Source organism: Oryctolagus cuniculus, chromosome 21 (assembly GCF_964237555.1).
Source record: "Oryctolagus cuniculus chromosome 21, mOryCun1.1, whole genome shotgun sequence".
Classification (NCBI taxonomy): Eukaryota; Metazoa; Chordata; class Mammalia; order Lagomorpha; family Leporidae; genus Oryctolagus; species Oryctolagus cuniculus.
Genome location: NC_091452.1, coordinates 25,503,850 through 25,522,918, shown reverse-complemented (window position 1 = coordinate 25,522,918; position 19,069 = coordinate 25,503,850). Strand labels below are relative to the sequence as shown.

Here is a 19,069-nt window from a genome sequence, read left to right as displayed (position 1 = left end):
TTTTCTCTGGTCAATCTAGACAAATCTGTTTTTATGTATTTTTTCAAGATTTGTTTATGCATGTATTTATTTGAAAGGCAGAATGACAGAGAGAAAGGGAGAGACAGGGAGACATCTTCCTGGTTCATTCCCCCCCCCAAAGAAATGCAGCAGCCAGGGCTGGGCCAGTCTGAATCCAGGAGCCTGGAACTCCATCTAGGTCTCCCACATGAGTGGCAGGGGCTCATGTACTTGAGCCATCATCTGTTGTCTCCCAGGTGCATTAACAGGAAGCTGGGGGGCCGGCGCTGTAGCGCAGTTGGTTAACTTCCTGACCTGAAGTGCCGGCATCCCATATGGGCACCGGTTCAAGTCCTGGCTGCTCCACTTCTGATCCAGCTCTCTGCTATGGCCTGGGAAAGCAGTGGAGGATGGTCCGGGTCCTTGGGCCCCTGCACCCATGTGGGAGACCCGGAAAAGGCTCCTGGCTCCTGGCTCCTGGCTCCTGGCTCCTGGCTCCTGGCTTCGGATCAGCACAGCTCCAGCCATTGCAGCCAGTTGGGGAGTGAACCAGTGGATGGAAGATCTCTCTCTCTTTCTCAGCCTCTCCTCTCTCTGTGTAACTCTGACCTTCAAATAAATAAATAAGATCTTTAAAAAACAAAACAGGAAGCTGGGTTGGAAGTACAGAGTGGCAGCCGGCGCTGCGGCTCAATAGGCTAATCCTCCACTTGCGACACCGACACCCTGGGTTCTAGTCTGGGTCGGGGCACCGGATTCTGTCCCGGTTGCCCCTCTTCCAGGCCAGCTCTCTGCTGTGGCCCGGGAGTGCAGTGGAGGATGGCCCAAGTGCTTGGGCCCTGTACCCCATGGGAGACCAGGAGAAGCACCTGGCTCCTGCCATCAGATCAGCGTGGTGCGCCGGCCACAGCGTGCCGGCTGCAGCGGCCATTGGAGGGTGACCCAATGGAAAAAGGAAGACCTTTCTCTCTGTCTCTGTCTCTGTCTCTGTCTCTCTCTCTCTCTCTCACTGTCCACTCTGCCTGTCAAAAAAAAAAAGAAGAAGTAATACAGAGTGGCAAGAGATATGGGATTAGCACTCTGATATGGGATGCAGGTGTCTCAAGTGGAGGCTTAACCCACAGCACCACACATCCACACCTGTTCATCTGCTTTATGTCAGTTTAGGTCTTGGTCCCAGGTGGGACTCTAAGAGGATGAAGGTGGAAATTTCCCACCCCTACAACTCCTACTTGGCCATCACTGATGAACCATTCCAGCATCTTTAAAAAAAAAGATTTATTTTATTTATTGGAAAGGCAGAGTTATAGAGAGAGAAGGAGAGACAGAGGGAGAGAGGGAAAGAGGGAGAGAGGGAGAGAGGGAGAGAGAGAGATCTTCCATTGCTGGCTCACTCTCCAAACAGCAGAGTCTGGGCCAGGCCAAAGCCAGGAGCCAGAAACTCCACCCATGTCTCCCACATGGGTGACAGGGACCCAGGCACTTGGACCATCTTCCTCTGCTTTCCCAGGAGCATTAGCAGGAGCTGCCAAAACTTGAACTGGTGCTCACATGGATGCCAGCATTGCAAGCAGTGATTTAACCTGATGCATCACCACACCAGCTCCAACCCCAACATTTATCTTCTGCAAATCATCTGTTGTGGTTGCCAACAGCTACCACATAGCTCCAAGAGTGGAGACTGGAATTGGTGCCATAATCCTTAAAAGTACTATTTTTTCCATTTCTCAAATGCTAGACTCATAGCCTTTCACCTAAATAAATAAATCTTTAATAATAATAATAATAATAATAATAACATAGGGCCAGCATTGTGGAGGCACAGCAGGTTAAGCCACTCTGTCCATATAAGAGCACTGGTTCAAGTCTCAGCTGAGCTGCTTCTGATCCAGCTCCCTGATGAAACACTGGAAAAACAGTAGAAGATGGCCCAAGTACTCAGGTCCCTGCCACCCACACAGGAGACCTGAATTAAGTTGCTAGCTCCTGTCTTCAGCTTGGCCCAGCCCTGGTCATTGTGTCCATTTGGGGAGTGAGCCAGCACATGGTAGATCTGTCTCTCTGTGTCTCTCCCTCCCTCCCTCCCTCCTTCCCTCCCTCTCTCTCTCTCTCTCTCTCTCTCTCTCTCTCTCTCTCTAAATCTGCCTTGCAAATAAACAAATCTTTTTTTAAAAAAAAAACTTATGGAAAATAGAATTAAAAGCTAAACTAATTGTGGTACAGAAATTTTTGAAGCCCTTGCCCAATTTTTTCATAATATGCTTTTACTGTGAACCTTTCAAAGATCCCATTCATACAGCATCTCCCATATAATAATAGATGTAATAGATGTAATACTATAATACTATAATAGATGTAAAACTTCGGTCTTGTGCAGTCCTGCTAAACTGGGGAGCAGTCTCAGGACTTGGGAGGACAGGGCCTCGAGGATCATTTGTTTTAGGAATATTTTGAAATCAGTGTGTCACTGGGAATATCTAACCATAAAATACTTGTGACTAATTAAGTAGGCCAGACGCTTTCCAAACCAGGGGGTGTACATGGGATTAAGAGCAAATCCAGGCCAGCGCCACGGCTCACTAGGCTAATCCTCCGCCTTGCGGCGCCGGCACACCAGGTTCTAGTCCCGGTCGGGGCGCCGGATTCTGTCCCGGTTGCCCCTCTTCCAGGCCAGCTCTCTGCTGTGGCCAGGGAGTGCAGTGGAGGATGGCCCAAGTACTTGGGCCCTGCACCCCATGGGAGACCATGAGAAGCACCTGGCTCCTGCCATCGGATCAGTGCGGTGCGCCAGCTGCAGCGCGCCAGCCGCAGCGGCCATTGGAGGGTGAACCAACGGCAAAGGAAGACCTTTCTCTCTGTTTCTCTCTCTCACTGTCCACTCTGCCTGTCAAAAAAAAAAAAAGAGCAAATCCCCATCACCTGAGCTCTTTGAGGGAACGGGCCAGTGCAAGGCACCAGGTGCTGCTGGTTTCTGCCTGCGGGAAGTACAGAAGGGGTTTGCTCTGTGCATGTGGGAGACACAAGGGGCCTTTACATGCGTGTCACCAAATAATCAGCCTCAAGTGAGAGTCACTCAGAGGGAAATTTTACTTACTCATGACCTTAAAAAAAAACCCTGCATTCCAGAGAAACAATTTGCAGGAGTTTTTATAGCAAGGGTTAGAGGAGTGTGCAGGATGCAGGAAAAAGGCGAGTGGGAGGGCCCTTCTTGTTTACTCAATATGTATCTTCAGAGATCATATGTTCAAAAATCTGACTCAGTGGGGCTGGCACTGTGGCATCGCAGGTAAAGCTGCTGCCATCAGTGCCTGCATCCCATATGGGCACCGGCTTGAGACCTGGCTGCTCCACTTACGATCCAGCTCTCTGCTATGGCCTGGGAAAGCAGTAGAAGATGGCCCAAGTCCTTGGGCCCCTGCACCTGTGTGGGAGACCTGGAAGAAGTTCCTGGTTCCTGGCTTTGGACTTGCCCAGCTCCGGCTATTGTGGTCATTTGGGGAGTGAACCAGCAGATGGAAGACCTCTCTCTGCCTCTGCCTCTCTGTAACTCTGCCTTTCCAATTTGCAGCCTTCCTTGACTGTAGTGGTCTGGCTGGCTCTGAGCACAGTGTTGCAACAGGAGGCTTTTCTGGAACATTTCCTGAACACCAACCTCTGACCAATTGCGGCAGGTTCTCGGGCCCTGTTGCTGCGCCCCCTTAGCTGAAATTCCACACTCTTGGTTACATGATCAACATTTCCAGATTTTCAGGCACTTTCAGATGCAGAAGTCATCATTCAAATTAATTCTAGAGAGTTCTGTCCACACTGTCATGCAACAGACATAAGCAGTTTAGCTGTAAATTAGAAAATAATGGTAATTTGCATGAGACATAACTTATCACCTATAAAACCAACATTAATGTGCTGAAGAGAGTTCCAAAATAACTTCCTGTATACTGAAGGTGTCTAAGTAAGACAGCATTAACCCTAAAGAATCTTGGACACAATACAAATTAAAAGGATTCAATAGGGGTAGGCATTGTGTGTGGGTTTTTTTTTTTTTTTTTTTTTTTTTTTTTTTTTTTTTTTTTTTTGTCAGGCAGAGTGGACAGTGAGAGAGAGAGAGAGAGAGAAAGGTCTTCCTTTTCCATTGGGTCACCCCCCAATGGCCGCTGTGGCCGGCACACCACACTGATCCAAAGGCAGGAGCCAGGTGCTTCTCCTGGTCTCCCATGCAGGTGCAGGGCCCAAGCACTTGGGCCATCCTCCACTGCACTCCCGGGCCACAGCAGAGAGCTGGACTGGAAGAGGAGCAACCAGGACAGAATGCGGCGCCCTGACCGGGACCAGAACCCGGTGTGTCGGCGCTGCAGGCAGAGGATTAGCCTAGTGAGCCGCGGCGCCGGCCGAGGGGTAGGCATTGTAATACAGCAAGATAGGAAGCCACTTGGGAGCCCCACATCCCATATCCGAGTGCCTAGATTAGATCCCACCTCCAATCCAGCTTCCACCTGGGAGGCAGAAGGGGATGCTTCAAGTACCTGAGTCCCTGCCACCCACATGGGAGACCAGAAAGAAGTTCTGGGCTCCTGAGTTCATCCTGACCCAGCTTTGGCTGTTGTGGGCATTTAGAAAGAGAACCAGCAGATGGACAATTCTTTCTCTCTCTCTCTCTCTCTCTCTCTCTCATCCTCTCTCTGTGTCACTCTACCTTTCAAATAAATTAAACTTCTAAAAATTACTTTTTAAAAAAGTAAAGTACGGGGCCAGCACTCTAGTGCAGCGGGTTAACGCCCTGGCTTGAACGCCGGCATCCCATATGGGCACCAGTTCAAGACCCGGATGCTCCACTTCCGATCCAGCTCTCTGCTATGGTCTGGGAAAGCAGTAGAGATGGCCCAAGTCCTTGGGCCCCTGCACCCACATGGGAAGACCTGGAGGAAGCTTCTGGCTCCTGGCTTTGGACTTGCCCATCTCCAGCTGTTGTGGCCATCTGGGGTGTGAACCATCAGATGGAAGACCTCTCTCGCTGCCTCTCCTTTCTCCATGTAACTCTGACTTTCAAACAAATAAATAAATCTAAAAATAAAAAAAGTAAAATACATGGAGAAGATGTCAAAAATGCATGGCATCCAACTATACTAGATTCCTGTTGTTGCTATGAAAGTTAACCACAAATTTAATGGTTTGGAATAACGGATTTTTTTCTCTTATTGTTCTGAGAAACTGAAATCCAAAATGAGGCTCAGAAGGACGAATTTCTGCTGGGTAAGATAAGGGAGCCGAAGGGAGCATGGCTCTGTGGTTCCAAGGTGAAACTAGTGGAGGCTTTCACAAGCCAAGTTCTAGGTGACAATGCCAAGTGCACTGATGGCCAGCGCAATGGCCAACCCTATTTGTAGCTACCACTTCCTTTCCTTCTTCCTCTCCATTTGTGTAGCCTGGAATCTGAGGGTGCCTGGGAAACGGCAGGGCCGATCCAGGAAAAACAGTCACCACCATGGTCATGGCCTTTGTGGCTCCAAATCTGAGGTGGCCTGGCTGACAGGCACTCAGTCCCAGACCCCACGTCCCCACACATCCCTTTCTAGTAAATCACCCGTAGAGACTGGATACTTTCCAGGCCAGACTCAAGCAGCTGGAGGAAAAAGACCCAGAGATCCCACGCCCTCCCCATCCCCAACCCCTGCCCGTGTGGCCACCAGTCCCCCGTGTCTGCACCAGGAAAGTCTCCCCGAACCCTCACTCCCTCCCCCACCCTCAAAGGGCAGTAGCCAGCACCGAAACCCAGCACAGGCCTCTGAACCATCCCTGTGGATTCTGGGGAGGGGCCCCAGACAGTGGTCAAGGCTCCCAGAGGGCTTGCTTACCCCTCCTCCACATCCTTGGCCCGCTGGCCAGACCACCTAGCCAAAGGTATGGTTGAAAAGAGAGGCCCTGGTTTTAGGACAAGGGGCAGCTGCAGTCCTCCGAAGGGCCAGGGGATGGCACCAGCAAACGCAGTTTTCCGTGGAAAGCAGGCTCAGCAGAACAGCGCAGTGGGACAGGAATTCCACAGCTTGGGAAAACTGTGGGAAGGGAGGAGAGCGCCCTCTGGTGGAAGGGCAGGGACCTGAACCGTGGTGAGGAAGGGCTGAGGAGAGCGCCCTCTGGTGGAAGGGCAGGGATCTGAACCATGGTGGGGAAGGGGCTGCTCTTCTCCTGCCCGGCAGAGGGAGGGGTCCCGTCTTTTCTAGATCAAAGGGGGTGGAGTGAGGAGCCACCTTCAAGGCACCCCAGAGCCGGCCCCTGTGGGAAAAGGGTCACCCTAGGGTGGGTCCGGGTCTTGGCCTTGCCCTCTCACACTCCAAACCTCGGATCCCACTAACCCTCCATCCCAACAGTCTCACCCCCACACCCATTCTCTTGTCTCCACCTCCTGCCCCCGCCACATGCCCCTCCTCACAAACCCTCCCCCATCTCTGGCTACTCCACCCACTCACTCCCAGCCGGCTTGTCCCCGCCCAGCCCCACCTCCCCACAAATCGCCTCACACTCAGTGGGCGTGGCCACAAGCAATAGCCCCTCCCCCTCAAGAGATTTCCTCCCCGCCCCCCCCCAGGATCGCGTGAGATTTCACAGCCCACACCTGATTGGTCAGGTCAGGCGCTGTCCCTGCTGGGGGCGTCGGGGCGCTAGCTGAGTTGGGGTCAAGTTCTGTCCGGCCGGCCGGTCACGTGGTGAGGTGCGCGCTGGGAGAAAGCGTAAGTTCAGACCCTTCCCCTGGCCCCCCACTGTCTCTCGGGGTGACCTGGGGCACCTCCCTGGTCGCCACCAGCCCCCATGGGCCCCCGTTTTGCCTCTGAAATCGGGGGTCACTGGGCGCAGGGTGGAAGGGAAAGACGGGGCGAACGCGCACGCGCCCGGCGCCCTGGAGATGGCCTCCGCTGGGCGTCTCAGACGTAATAATTCGTGGAACCGAGACGTGCGCGCTTAGGGTTGCGCGTGGGGGCCGGCTGCGGGTGCCTTAGAAATGGGGTAGCTGCTCTGGGAGGCTGGCCCCTCTAGAGGTGCTAGGAGGTGGCGGGAATGTGGCCATGGGACGGTGGCCCGTGCCCTTGAGGGCCGGGTCACTGGGAGACCTGGGGGGGCCAGGTCTGCCCCGTAGATTGTCGTCGGGTTCCGCCTAGGGGAAGCGAGTCCCACCTAAGGCAGGGGGCGGGTGTGTGTGTGTGCAGGATCCAGTTGCCAGCATTTGGCTCTGCAGAGGTTCTCCTTGGAGGCCCTTGGTTCCTAAACACGGGTGTTAAAATCCCTGGCGCCTTGCTTTTTGGAGCGGTTTAGTTATTGCTCTCAGGTTTGGGTAGAAGCAGGTGGCTGAATCGCCAGGACCCCTGGAAACGGACGGATCCGAGCCCCGAGGCCGGTCTGAGCCGGACCGGTGTGTTCAGAAGGTATCAGCAGGTAAGACACGTCCCCTGAGCTGTCTCAGGTGTAAGGTCTTGGCCTCGAGGACGCAGACGGCGGCTGCTTCCTGACGCCCCTCCCAGTGGAAGTAGCAGGCTTTCCTAATTTTACCCAATCATTTGCCGCAAGAGAGTGTTTCACTGGTCCTGCTACCTTTGTTTTGTAAGAACAACTGTAGTGTGCTGGGACTCGATTCTTAGCGCAGTGCTCACCCTGGAACCTCTGCCTGGGGCATTCAGAAGGGGCGGGGCACGTAGGGAAGAGTGTGCAGGAGTTCAAGTTCCCGGAGGGTTCCCTTCACCTGTGGCCTTGGACCACTGAGGGTAAGGCTTGCTCCTGGAAAGTGAGCACGAAGGTCCCACAGCCTCATTTCTCCTGTACTGCGTGGGGCGGTCCCATGTGGTCTGACTTGAAGCCATGGACTGAGCTGGGGCCCGAGGCCCAAGGATAAACCAGTACCGGGAGAGTTTTTGATACCAGGTGTTGCTGTTGCCTTCCAAGCAGAACGTAGTGAATGAGAGGTATGGCCTGCAGACAGAAGACAGGGTCATCACCCCAGGGGGTTTTGGGAAGGCATGGGTAGAGGCAGCCCTGTGTTGCCAGGGAGACCCCTCCTTAGCCTCTCTTGGCTGTGCAAAGACCAAGGCGGTGAGCAGAGCCAAGGCCAGGCTGTCATGGAAATCACCCAGAGACTCAGCTCCTGCATCCGTTTCCCAGCCTCCACATCTGCTGCTTAGAACCTGCTGGTGAGGCCACAGCAGTAAATTTGGCTCCTTGTCCATGACAAGGAAGTGCAGGTGAGAAAGTGTTGGCTGTGCGGCATTGCTGTAAGTCTCGCACACCAGGGAGACAGAGCTCCTTACTGTGGTGCCTCAAGACGGTGAACAGAGGCCTCTCGAGGTTTTCCATTGGGAGTATCAAGTCCTCTTTTCTCCATCTGTCTGGAAAACTTGGCAGAGGCCAGAGACCACAGACCTGCTGCACCCCCGGGCTGGTGTGGGACATCGTGTAAACAGAGACTGTGTTGTACCTGTACCTGATCCTGCCTGTGGATAGCACACACAACAGAGGGAGGTGTCCCCATTGTAACTTTTCCTGGCACTCTCACATCAGATTGGCACAGGTGCACTGTTGCGGGCTGTGTTCTCATGTCACCCTCTTGGGAGAGTCAGCCACCTGTGGCTCATCCCTGTGAGCATGAGTTCCTGCACCCTGAGAGAGGGAAGACCGGTGTGAGCCCATTGCAGGATCAACACATGGCACTAGGGGAGTGAAGTGGTTGCATAAACTCGAAGCAGTGCTGGACACAGGAACTGTTTTTGCCTTATCGTCGTGATTCCGAATACAGCTGGTTCTGATTCAGGCTCATGTTCTCCAACTCCTAGCACAAGGGAAGAAAATGGTTGTGATGAGCTGGCGCCGCGGCTCACTAGGCTAATCCTCCGCCTTGCGGCACCAGCACACCGGGTTCTAGTCCCGGTCAGGGCAACGGATTCTGTCCCGGTTGCCCCTCTTCCAGGCCAGCTCTCTGCTGTGGCCAGGGAGTGCAGTGGAGGATGGCCCAAGTGCTTGGGCCCTGCACCCCATGGGAGACCAGGAGAAGTACCTGGCTTCTGCCATGGGATCAGCGCGGTGCGCCGGCCGCAGTGCGCCGGCCATGGCGGCCATTGGAGGGTGAACCAACGGCAAAAAAAAGGAAGACCTTTCTCTCTGTCTCTCTCTCTCTCACTGTCCACTCTGCCTGTCAAAAAAAAAAAAAAAAAAAGAAAGAAAGAAAGAAAATGGTTGTGATGAAAAGGATGAAGATGTTTTTGGAGGAAATGACAGTGGAAAAAAATTTTTTTGACCATAAAGACAGTCACGACATGGAAAGCACAAAGAATAAATACGTTGAAAGCTGATATTGAAACTTAGAAAGCGTGTGGGAATTCACCAAGGATGGGACTGCTGTTTGGTCCCGCAGTGGAGGCATTCACATCCCAGGACAGGTGTCGTGGCACAGTGGGTTAAGCTGCTGTTTGGGACCCCCGTATTCTACACCCGAGTACTGGTCCAAGTCCTGGCTGTTCTACCTCCAATCCAGCTTCTTGGTGTTGTGCATTCTGGGAAGCAGTGGAGGATGACTCAGGTGCTTGGATCTCTTACCACCACATGGGTGGGTGGCTTCTGGCTTCAAACCCTGACTATTGAAGACATCTGGGGAGTAAACCAAGGGATGCAAGATCTCTCTGCCTCTCTGTGTCCCGTTGCTCTGCCTTTCAGGTAGATGAGAATAAGCGAATTAAACATTTTTGAAAAGGACACCCATCCCATATTGGATTACCTGGGTTTGACTCCAGGCTTCTGCTCCAATAATTCCAGCTTCCTGCTAATGCAGACCCTGGGAGGCAGCAGATGATGGCTTAACAGAGTTCCTGCCACCTGTGAGAAAGACGATTGAGTTATCAGCTCCGGGCTTCAGCCTGCCCTGGCCCCAGCCTCAGTCCCAACCATTGCAACCATGTGGGGAATCAGGCACCAAATGGGAGCTTTCTCTGTCTCTGTGTATCTCAAATAAAAACCAAACAAGGCATGGATGGTCCCTTCTTGTCAAAGATTTTGCAGTGACAGGGAGGCAAGCACTATTCAAAGTACTCAATAAGCATTTTTGAAATTTTTTTCATCCTCGATGTTTTAAATCAGGATACTCAATAAATATTAATTATAGTATTTTTCATTTCTGTATACATGTATGAGAGATAGTAACAGTTCTTAATGCTTTGACCTAATAGACAAGGAGAAGTCACAAGTCTGCCTGTGAATAGGCAGATAGGATAGCTTTGCTTGGTTTCAGCTGCACAAGCACTTTTATGGCCTTCAGCCGGGATTAATTTGTTTTCCAGCCTGTGTGTTTCTCGTTTGTCTACTGAATACAGTGTAAAGTCCAGGCCCCAGGTTCTCACTGGGTGCTCCTCTTGGTCATCCTCAGGGGGGCACCCAGGAGGTGCTCTTGAGTGCACCGAGAGGAGAGGATGATCTGTGCCGGAGACTGCCAGGGAGTCTGTCTCGAGCACTGACTTGCCCCAGGGCCTCCTGCCAGCCCTCCCCATGGGACATGGGGGTTTCTGTCCGATCAGAAGTGAGGCCGTGCCCCTAGCATCCCTGAGGATCATTGCTCCCCTCCTTGGCTCCAGCAGAAGGTGCCACACAGCTCGGCACACTCGGCTCAACTTTGCTCTGCACCACCAAGTTGTTCCTGTGGCTCGGAGAGTTGGGGTTCAGTGGACGATGAGCACACGTCCAGGCTCCATTTTCTCTCGCTCTGTCTTCAAAAGCACAGACTTCACAGTCCACCGATAGCTCTGGTGAATGATGATAATGAAGTGCAAAAGTCTAATCAAAGGACATTCCTTGCCGGCGCCGCGGCTCACTAGGCTAATCCTCTGCCTAGCGGCGCCGGCACACCGGGTTCTAGTCCCGGTCGGGGCGCCGGATTCTGTCCCGGTTGCCCCTCTTCCAGGCCAGCCCTCTGCTGTGGCCAGGGAGTGCAGTGGAGGATGGCCCAGGTGCTTGAGCCCTGCACCCCATGGGAGACCAGGAAAAGCACCTGGCTCCTGGCTCCTGCCGTCGGATCGGTGCGGTGCGCCGGCCGCAGCGCGCCGGCCGCGGCGGCCATTGGAGGGTGAACCAACGGCAAAGGAAGACCTTTCTCTCTGTCTCTCTCTCTCACTGTCCACTCTGCCTGTCAAAAAAAAAAAAAAAAAAAAAAAGACATTCCTCTCTGGGCCAAACAATAAGGCCAGGTCCCACCCTTTGCCTCCTATCTCCTCCCTTGTCTGCGTCCAGGATCTGTGGTCACCTCTCCCCTTTCCCCAGACTCCGTTGGTCTGAGTCTGTACACATGGGCTGAGGGTAGGGGGGATAGTCACCACAGCCACCAGCACCTCCCCTAGATCAAGGTCAAACAGAGCAAGCCCTTAAGACATCCCAGCCTCCAAATCAAAGCCCACAATGTCACCAGTTGGTCTTAAAACACTAACCCCACCCCTTAAGGGATGCAGTTAGCCTAGCAGTTAAAAGCCTGCATCCCATGTCCTGGAGCTTGGTCTGATGCCCAGCTCTGACTCCTGAGTCCAGCTTCCTGCTGGTGCGCAGCGGTGATGATTCAAGTGGTTGAGGTCCTGCCTCCCCTGTGGGAGACCTGGAGTGAGCTGCTGGCTTTGGCCTGGTACAGCCCCAGTTGTTGTGGGCATTTGAAGAATTAACCAGTGGATGGAATCTTGAGTCTCGCTGGTTCCATACTTACCTGCCTACCTACCTCTCTCTCAGATACATACAAGAAGGAAAAAACAAGCTAAGGGGGGGTGAGGCCATGGGCATCAGGTCTGGTCTCCAGCCTGTGGTTAGCTTGATGATTCTGGGAAGACGAGAGATTTCTTCTGGAACCAGGAGAGGTCCTCTTCCAGCATTTCTGGTGCCTCTTTAGTTAAAAGGAGCTGGACTTTATTTTTCCTTTTACCTTTTGGCTTGCTGTGATCTTCAGACTAGCTCAGTAGAATGGGAGAAAACTCCTCAATTTTTAAAAAGACTATGTGTTTGAAAGGCAGAGCAGCAGAGAGAGGGGGAGAGAGTACTTTCCATCCACTGGTTCACTCCCCCAGTGGCCAGGCCAAAGCCAGGAGCCTGGAGCTCCATCCAACTCATCCAGGTCTTCCTGACATCACAGCACAGCACAGCACAGCACAGCCCGATGTCAGGAAGCAGGAACTGCATTTGGGACGCCCATGCGGGTGGCAGAAACTCAAGTACTAGGGCCATCACCTGCTGCTGCCCAGGTGCATTAACTGGGAGCTGCATTGGAAGCAGAGCAGCTGGGACTGGAACCAGCACTCTTAGGTGGAAAGCAGGCATCAGAAACAGTGGCCTACCCTGCCGCACTGCAACACCTGCCAAGGTAGCAGCTAACACTGCATGCCCAGGGGATTTCCCCTCTCCCTCTAAATGAGCTTTATTTTTTTTTCCTCTAAGTACAATTTTGTCTTAATCACAAACATTTTATCTTTTATTAATTTCATTTTATTTGGAAGGCAGAGAGACGGGGATCTTCTGCCCTCTACATCACTCCCCAAATGCCTCCCACAGCCAGTACTGGGCCAGGCTGAAGCCAGGAGCCCAGAACTCAGTCCTGGTTTCCCATATGGGTGGCAAGGACCCGACTACTTAAGCTGTAACCAGCTGCGCCCCACCCCACCCCCGCCCAAGTGGGCATTGTCAGGAAGTTGGAAATGGGAGCAGAGCCAGAGCCCATACCCCAGGCAACCTGATAAAGGATGAGGGTGTCCCAAGGACAGCTTAGCTGCTGTGCCAAATGCATACTTCCAAACATTTTAATTTCTTAAACCAAGGATAAGGTTTTGGGGCTACTTGGATATTTATAACATTATTTCCAGACCATACAAACTCACCAACTTAAAAATTAGCCAGCTATAGATTTATTAAATTTCGTGTCCCACCTGCAGGTGCTATGGCAGGTCCAGATCAGGTGATTTCATGGGCTGGACATTTTCCACTACTGTTAAACAGATATTAGTTGTGGTTTTTGTTTGTTTGTTTGTTTGTTTTAGAATTATTTATTTTGAAAGAGTTGAAGATCTTCCATTTGCTGGTTCATTCCACAATGGCCAGTGCTGGGCCAGGCCAAAGCCAGGAACCAGGTACTTCATCCAGGTTTCCCATGTGAGTGGCAGAGGCCCAAACACTTGGACATCTTCCACTGCTTTCCTAGGCCATGAGCAGGGAGCTGGACCAGAAGTGGAGCAACTAGGACTCAACTGGTGCCCATATGGGATGCTGGCATCAAAGGTGGTGGCCTTTGCTACAATGCCAGTTCCAACAGCTAGAGATTTTTTTTATTTTTATTTTTTTTTTAGAAATAAAGACATAAAATTAGTTGGGATTTTAATTAATGCCTTTTTCTTATAGTTAGTGTGTGACCCATAATTATAGTTTGTATCATTTATGGTTTTGTGGTATTATAAGTTAGGCCATTTTTCTCCCACCAAAAGCTGAAACACATTCCATGGGCTATTTAAAAGAACATTTCTTCAAGAAATCTAGGATAAATTAAAATTTAAAAATTAAATGTTTTTTAATTTTAAAAAGATTTAGAGCATAACATGGTGGCTGTAGTTAACAAGAATGTATTATCATTTAGCTCAGGGTGTCACCTGTGGCCCGTATCAGATAGCCTGGGTTCAATCCCAGGCTCTGTCTCCCGACTCCCGCTTCCTGCTAAATGTAGACCGTGGGAGGCAGCAGTGGTAGCTCAAGTAATTAATTGGGTTCCTGCTACCCAGGTGAGAGACCCGAGTTCCCAGTTCCTAGATTTGGCCCCAAGTGCGGCCTTTGTAGGCATTTGGGGTGTGAACCTGTGGATGGGAACTGTCTATATGTCTCTGTCTCTCTGCCTTACAACTTTAGGAAAATTAAAGAATGTATGGACTTCTTAAAAATTGCCAAGAGAGTAGATTTTAAGTGTTCTTACCACAGAAAATAAGTATGAGAAATAATGCATATGTGTGTGTGTTTATTAGCTTGCATTAGCCATTCTATGGTGTAATCATTTCAAAACATCATCTTGTACACTGCAAATATGTACAGTATTTGTTGGTTAAAGAAATAGTGTTTTGCAGACAACAGTACTCCCCCCGCCCTGAATTCCATATCAAAGTGATAATTTAATATGTGAGGGATCGGCTGGCACTGGGGTGCGGCAGGTTAAGCTGCCACCTTCGATGCTGGCATCCCAAGTGAGCAGCTGTTTAGAGTTCTGGCTGCTGCAGTTTGGATCCAGCTCCCTACTAATGCACCTGGGAAGGCAGAATAAGATGGTCCAAGGACTTGGGTCCCTGCCACCCCCATGGGAGACCCAGATGGAGTTCTAGGTTCCTGGCCATTGTGGCCATTTGAGGAGTGAACCAGTGGATGGAAGATTCTCTCTCTCCCCCTCTCTCTCTCCCTTTCCACCTCCCCCACCCCCTCCACCTCTCTCTCTCCATCCCTGTCTCTGTCTCTGTCTCTCCCTCTGAATGGAAAGTGAAGCAGCCAGCACACAAACTGGCACACATAGGGGACATTGGCACCATAGACAGCAGCTTTACCTGCTGTGCCACAGTACTGGCCTCACGTTATCTTTTTGTTAAATTTTTTATTTAGTTGAAAGGCAGAGCAACAGAGAGAGAGGAGGGAAGAGAAAGAGATCTTCCATCTGCCGATTCACTCCCCAGATGAGCACAACAGCCAGGAACGGGCAAGGCCAATGCCAGGAAGCCAGGAGCTCCATTCTGGTCTCCCACAGGGATGGCAGGGTTCCAAGTAGCTGAGCTGTCACTCACTGCCTTCCCAGGCACGTTAGCTGAGTAGCTGGCCCTCCAACTGGCAGTTGGATAGGAGATGCCAGTGCCACAAGCAGTGGCTCCTCAAATTATCTTCAAATTCTGTTTTTCATCAGCGTTTTGAAGCCCCATCCTTCATAGAAGAGATACTAGTTAAAATGGGCACCATCTGTGTAACACTGCTGGGTTGCTTTCGTGGCTTCTGATTGAAAGTTTCTGTGTGTGTTCCTTATTAGATCCGAGGGGGCTATGCCAGACTACGTGACCAAAAGGGCAAAAGGTTAATCTTTCAGGCATCTTTGCTCCCTCCCCAGGTGGGCTGGAAAGAAGTGGAGCAGGGACTGGATATGGGATGGGGCGCTGGTGTTGCCCCTCTCCAACACTTTGCCTGATGCTCAACCTGCTGTTGCAAGAGGTGGAGCTGGGACTTGGTGGCCGTCAGGGTACCGTGAGGACCTCCCCACCCCCCATCCCCGTTGCCAGAGCAGTGATGCCAGCTCTGCATTGGCCCCACTGAAGAGTGGGGGAAGTTGGAGCTGCCTGCCCTGTCCTGAGAAGAATGCCTCGTTGTTCCCCGTGTGTGTCCGCAGGATCCCGTTTGGAGCCAGCGGAGCAGGACGAGCCTCTGGGCCCCACCAACGCTCCTGGAGGTGGCAGGGAAGAACCTGCTGAGGAATGAGTCCTTGGCAGCGCTGCTCTGCAGGAGCTGCCCATGGAGCTCTTCCCGCCGCTGTTCATGGCAGCCTTTAGCAGGAGGCGCAGAAAGACCCTGAAGGCGATGGTGCAGGCGTGGCCCTTCGCCTGCCTCCCTCTGGGGGCTCTCATGAAGGAGCGGAAGTTTCACCGGGAGACCTTCCAAGCCATGCTTGACGGGCTCGACGTGCTGCTTGCCCAGGACATTCGCCCCAGGTGAGGGGTGGGGTAGGATGGGGTGGCGGGCAGAGCCCTGGGAGTCTGAGCAAGGTCAGCCAGGGTCCAGGGGTGTGGAGAGCCAAAGGCAGGGCGGGAGCTTCAGACAATGCCATCAGGGGAATGGGCTTTGGATGTGGACGGCTAATGAGGATGCACCTGCTCCCTCCAGATGGCACTCAGATGTAAAAGAACCGGGGACCAGGAGGGACCCCAGGGGAGGAGATATTCCCGGAGAAGGATTCAGAGGAGAGGCAGGGTCCCCGGGAGGGGAAGCGAGCAGCCGCTGTCTGGGACGTGGGGTCACAGTGCAGCCAGACGTCTGGTCTCGCTGGATTCTGAGCCTCGCACTCTATCGCTGAGTGAGTTCTCTGTTTTCCCCACAGAAGATGGAAACTGCAAGTTCTGGATTTACGCAAAAATGCTCATCAGGACTTCTGGACCGTGTGGTCTGGAACCAGGGTCGGTGCCTGCTCATTGGTGGACAATGAGGCCACCCAGCCCCTGAGGAAGAAGCAGAAAGTGGACAGGTCCAGGGCTGGGGTGAGACAGTCGCCGGCCCCCCTGGAGGTGCTTGTCGACCTGTGCCTCAAGGAAGGCAGCCGTGACGAAATGCTCAGCTGTCTCCTTGAGAAAGCCAAGGAGAGGGAGGGGCTGCTGCACCTGTGCTGTAGGAAGCTGCGGATCTTCGCGATGCCCATGCAGAACATTAAGACGATTCTGAAAATGGTGCGGCTGGACTCTGTCCAGGATCTGGAGGTGAACTGCACCTGGAAGCTGTCCACACTGGGCAAGTTTGCTCTGCACCTGGGCCAGATGAGGAATCTGCGCCGCCTCCTCGTCTCCCACATCCACATGTCTTCCTGCGCGTCCCGGGAGAAGGAGGAGTGGGTCAGCCAGTTCACCTCTCAGTTCCTCAGTCTGCACCACCTCCAGGAGCTCTACTTGGACTCTATTTCCTTCCTGGAAGGCCGCTTGAACCACATGCTCAGGTGAGGGACCCCGGCCAGGGCAAGGCCTTCTGTGTTGTAGTGTGGGAGCAGGCATCTCCTTGTGTTGCCAGCTGCCAACAGTGCAAGAGAGGAAAGCCTGTAGAAGTCAGCACTTGTTCACTGCTGCACCCCTAAGCCGGGTGTCCCATAACTACCCAGGTGAAGGCCAGAGGTCGGTAGGACAGGATCCACTGGGTGAGTTACAGAGCCCCAAGGCTTGTGTGGCTCACAGTTCTGGCCCAAAGTTGAGCCACATCTGGTAATGACTTTCTTGCTGACAGAGCCCCAAGGCAGTCTTTAGCATGATATGCCAAGAGACTAGGAGTGTGTGAGATACCCAGCCAAAGTGGCTTTTCCAGTAGAACTGCTCTGGAGAGAACCCATTAGTCTGTCCGTGAGGCGGACCCCAGTCACCTCTTAGAGGTCTCATCTCTTAATGTCTCATAATGGGGATTAAGTTTCAGCACACGTTTCAAAGGCAACAAGCCACATCCAGAGGTATGAGCTAGGATAGTTGCCATCAACAGTTGCTCCTTGCCAGCAAACTACAAAACAGGACTTTGAGGGCTGGCGAGGGTTAGCCCTGGGAATTCTTCCTTAGGCAATGATGTCTAAGTGAAGAAGTCCAAAAGTAGCAAAACAAGGAGGGCATTGTAGAAGAGGAAACCCCCCACCCCCCAAAATGGGGAGGTTTCCGATCGCAAGCTTTGCATTCACCCACCTTCTCAGCCTGGGCCTTTCCCTCCAAACCAGCCTCATGCTTCCTGCCTGGAAAGGGTGGTTTCGAACTCCAGGTGAAGGCATACATGGCGAATGCATGGTTCTGGGATGAGGGAGGAAGGGGCAGGTGTGAGGAATGGGAGGAAGTGATGGCTGAGTCGCTGACAATGCAGCGGACGAGGGCAGCCCCTGCAGCCAGGCAGCTCCCTTTGGGTGTTGCCGACTTGCCCACGTATGTTCCTTATGGCCTCATCAGACACAGAGATGCAGGGGCCTGAGCCCAGGCTGGGGCTAGAAGGAGGCCCGAGTTGAAAACATTAATTTTTTTCTAGTGTTGCTGATTTGGAAGCTTTTCTAATCAGGTCAATGAGAGGCAGAGAGAGAGAGAGAGAGAGAGAGAGAGAGAGGTCTTTCATCTGATGGTTTACTTCCAAGATGGCCACAATGGCCGGAGCTGCGCCAATCCAAAGCCAGGAGCCAGGAGCTTCCTCCAGGTTTTCCTATGCTTTTCTACTGCTTTCCTAGGCCATACCAGAGAGCTGGATTGGAAGTAGAGCCCACATGGGATTGGAACTGGTGCCCACATGGGATGCTGGCGCACCCCACCCGGCCTGGGGCTCACTCACAGCCCTTTGCAGCACGGCATCCTCGAGTTCACCAGCATTCGGAAGGCTTGGGGTCTTGACCTCTCCCCACCGCCATCACCCCCTTCCACCCACATGGCCGTTCCCCAGCACTAACTGCTCTGTCTGTCTGCAGGTGCCTGAAGAGCCCCTTGGAGACCCTCTCAATCACTAACTGCCTGCTTTCGGAACTAGACCTGAAGCATCTATCCCAGAGCCCCACCATCTGTCAGCTGAAAGACCTGGGTCTCAGCGGCGTCAACCTGACCAGTGTGAGCATGCGGTCCCTGCAGGTTCTGCTGGAGCGAACCTCCCCACCCTCCAGGACCTGGACTTGTGTGTGTGTGGACCCCCAGTGTGTGTGGACTTGTGGTCGTGGACCCCCAGTTCAGTGCCATCCTGCCTGCTCTGAGCCGCTGCTCCCAGCTCACCACCTTCAGTTTCTGTGGGAACCCCATCTCCATGGCCGTCCTCGAGAACCTCCTGTGCCACACCATCGGGCTGAGCAAGCTCAGCCACGTGCTGTACCCGGCCCCGCTGGAGAGTTACGAAGACGTGCGAGGCACCCTGCACCCGGGGAGGCTCGCCTACCTGCACGCCAAGCTGAAACGGATGCTGCGGGAGTCGGGGCGGCCCAGCATGGTCTGGTTCAGCGCCAACCCCTGTCCTCACTGTGGCGACAGGACCTTCTACAACCCAGAACCCATCCTGTGCTCCTGCTACATGCCTGTCTAAGGGTCCACACCTCATTCTGGGCGTGTGCACACCGAAGCTCAGGGTGTAAGGATCGTGGGGGGACGTGCACCACGGTTTCAGATCCCTGCTTAGTGTGAGCAGGAAGAAGCAAAGTGGTGGGGGGGGGAGGGGAGGAGAGCAGTTGCTCACTGGGGTTGTTGTTCTGTGGGAGGTGCAACCTACTAGTTGTAAATGGAGGGGGATTTGGGCTTGGGAGGTATATGTGGGAGTTATCCCTGTGTGGATGTTTATAAAGAAATGGTCAGAAATAAAGAAACCTTCACGTTAA

General features: G+C 52.8%; 2 protein-coding genes and 1 long non-coding RNA gene across 14 annotated transcripts in view; 1 reads left to right on the top strand and 2 right to left on the bottom strand.

Moving 5' to 3' along the window:
* LOC103351717 (uncharacterized) overlaps window positions 1-6,908 on the bottom strand; it is a 23,429-nt gene extending 16,521 nt beyond the window's left edge. Inside the window, exons 1-3 of the long non-coding RNA XR_011385163.1 lie at window positions 6,611-6,908; window positions 5,853-6,050; window positions 3,653-3,836 (exon numbers count right to left, since the gene is read on the bottom strand). This is a non-coding gene — a long non-coding RNA (uncharacterized lncRNA). The remainder of the gene's footprint in view (window positions 1-3,652; window positions 3,837-5,852; window positions 6,051-6,610) is intronic.
* Window positions 1-19,069, bottom strand: part of LOC108178662 (immunoglobulin lambda-1 light chain) — a 353,981-nt gene that overhangs the window by 112,035 nt on the left and 222,877 nt on the right. The window lies entirely within an intron of this gene.
* On the top strand, window positions 6,580-19,069 carry LOC100341560 (melanoma antigen preferentially expressed in tumors). The gene is given in 6 exon segments (XM_070065852.1): window positions 6,580-7,425; window positions 15,392-15,710; window positions 16,097-16,702; window positions 18,182-18,357; window positions 18,360-18,415; window positions 18,418-19,069. Coding segments are annotated over 5 exon segments (1,398 nt in total). The 5' UTR covers window positions 6,580-7,425; window positions 15,392-15,513; the 3' UTR covers window positions 18,781-19,069.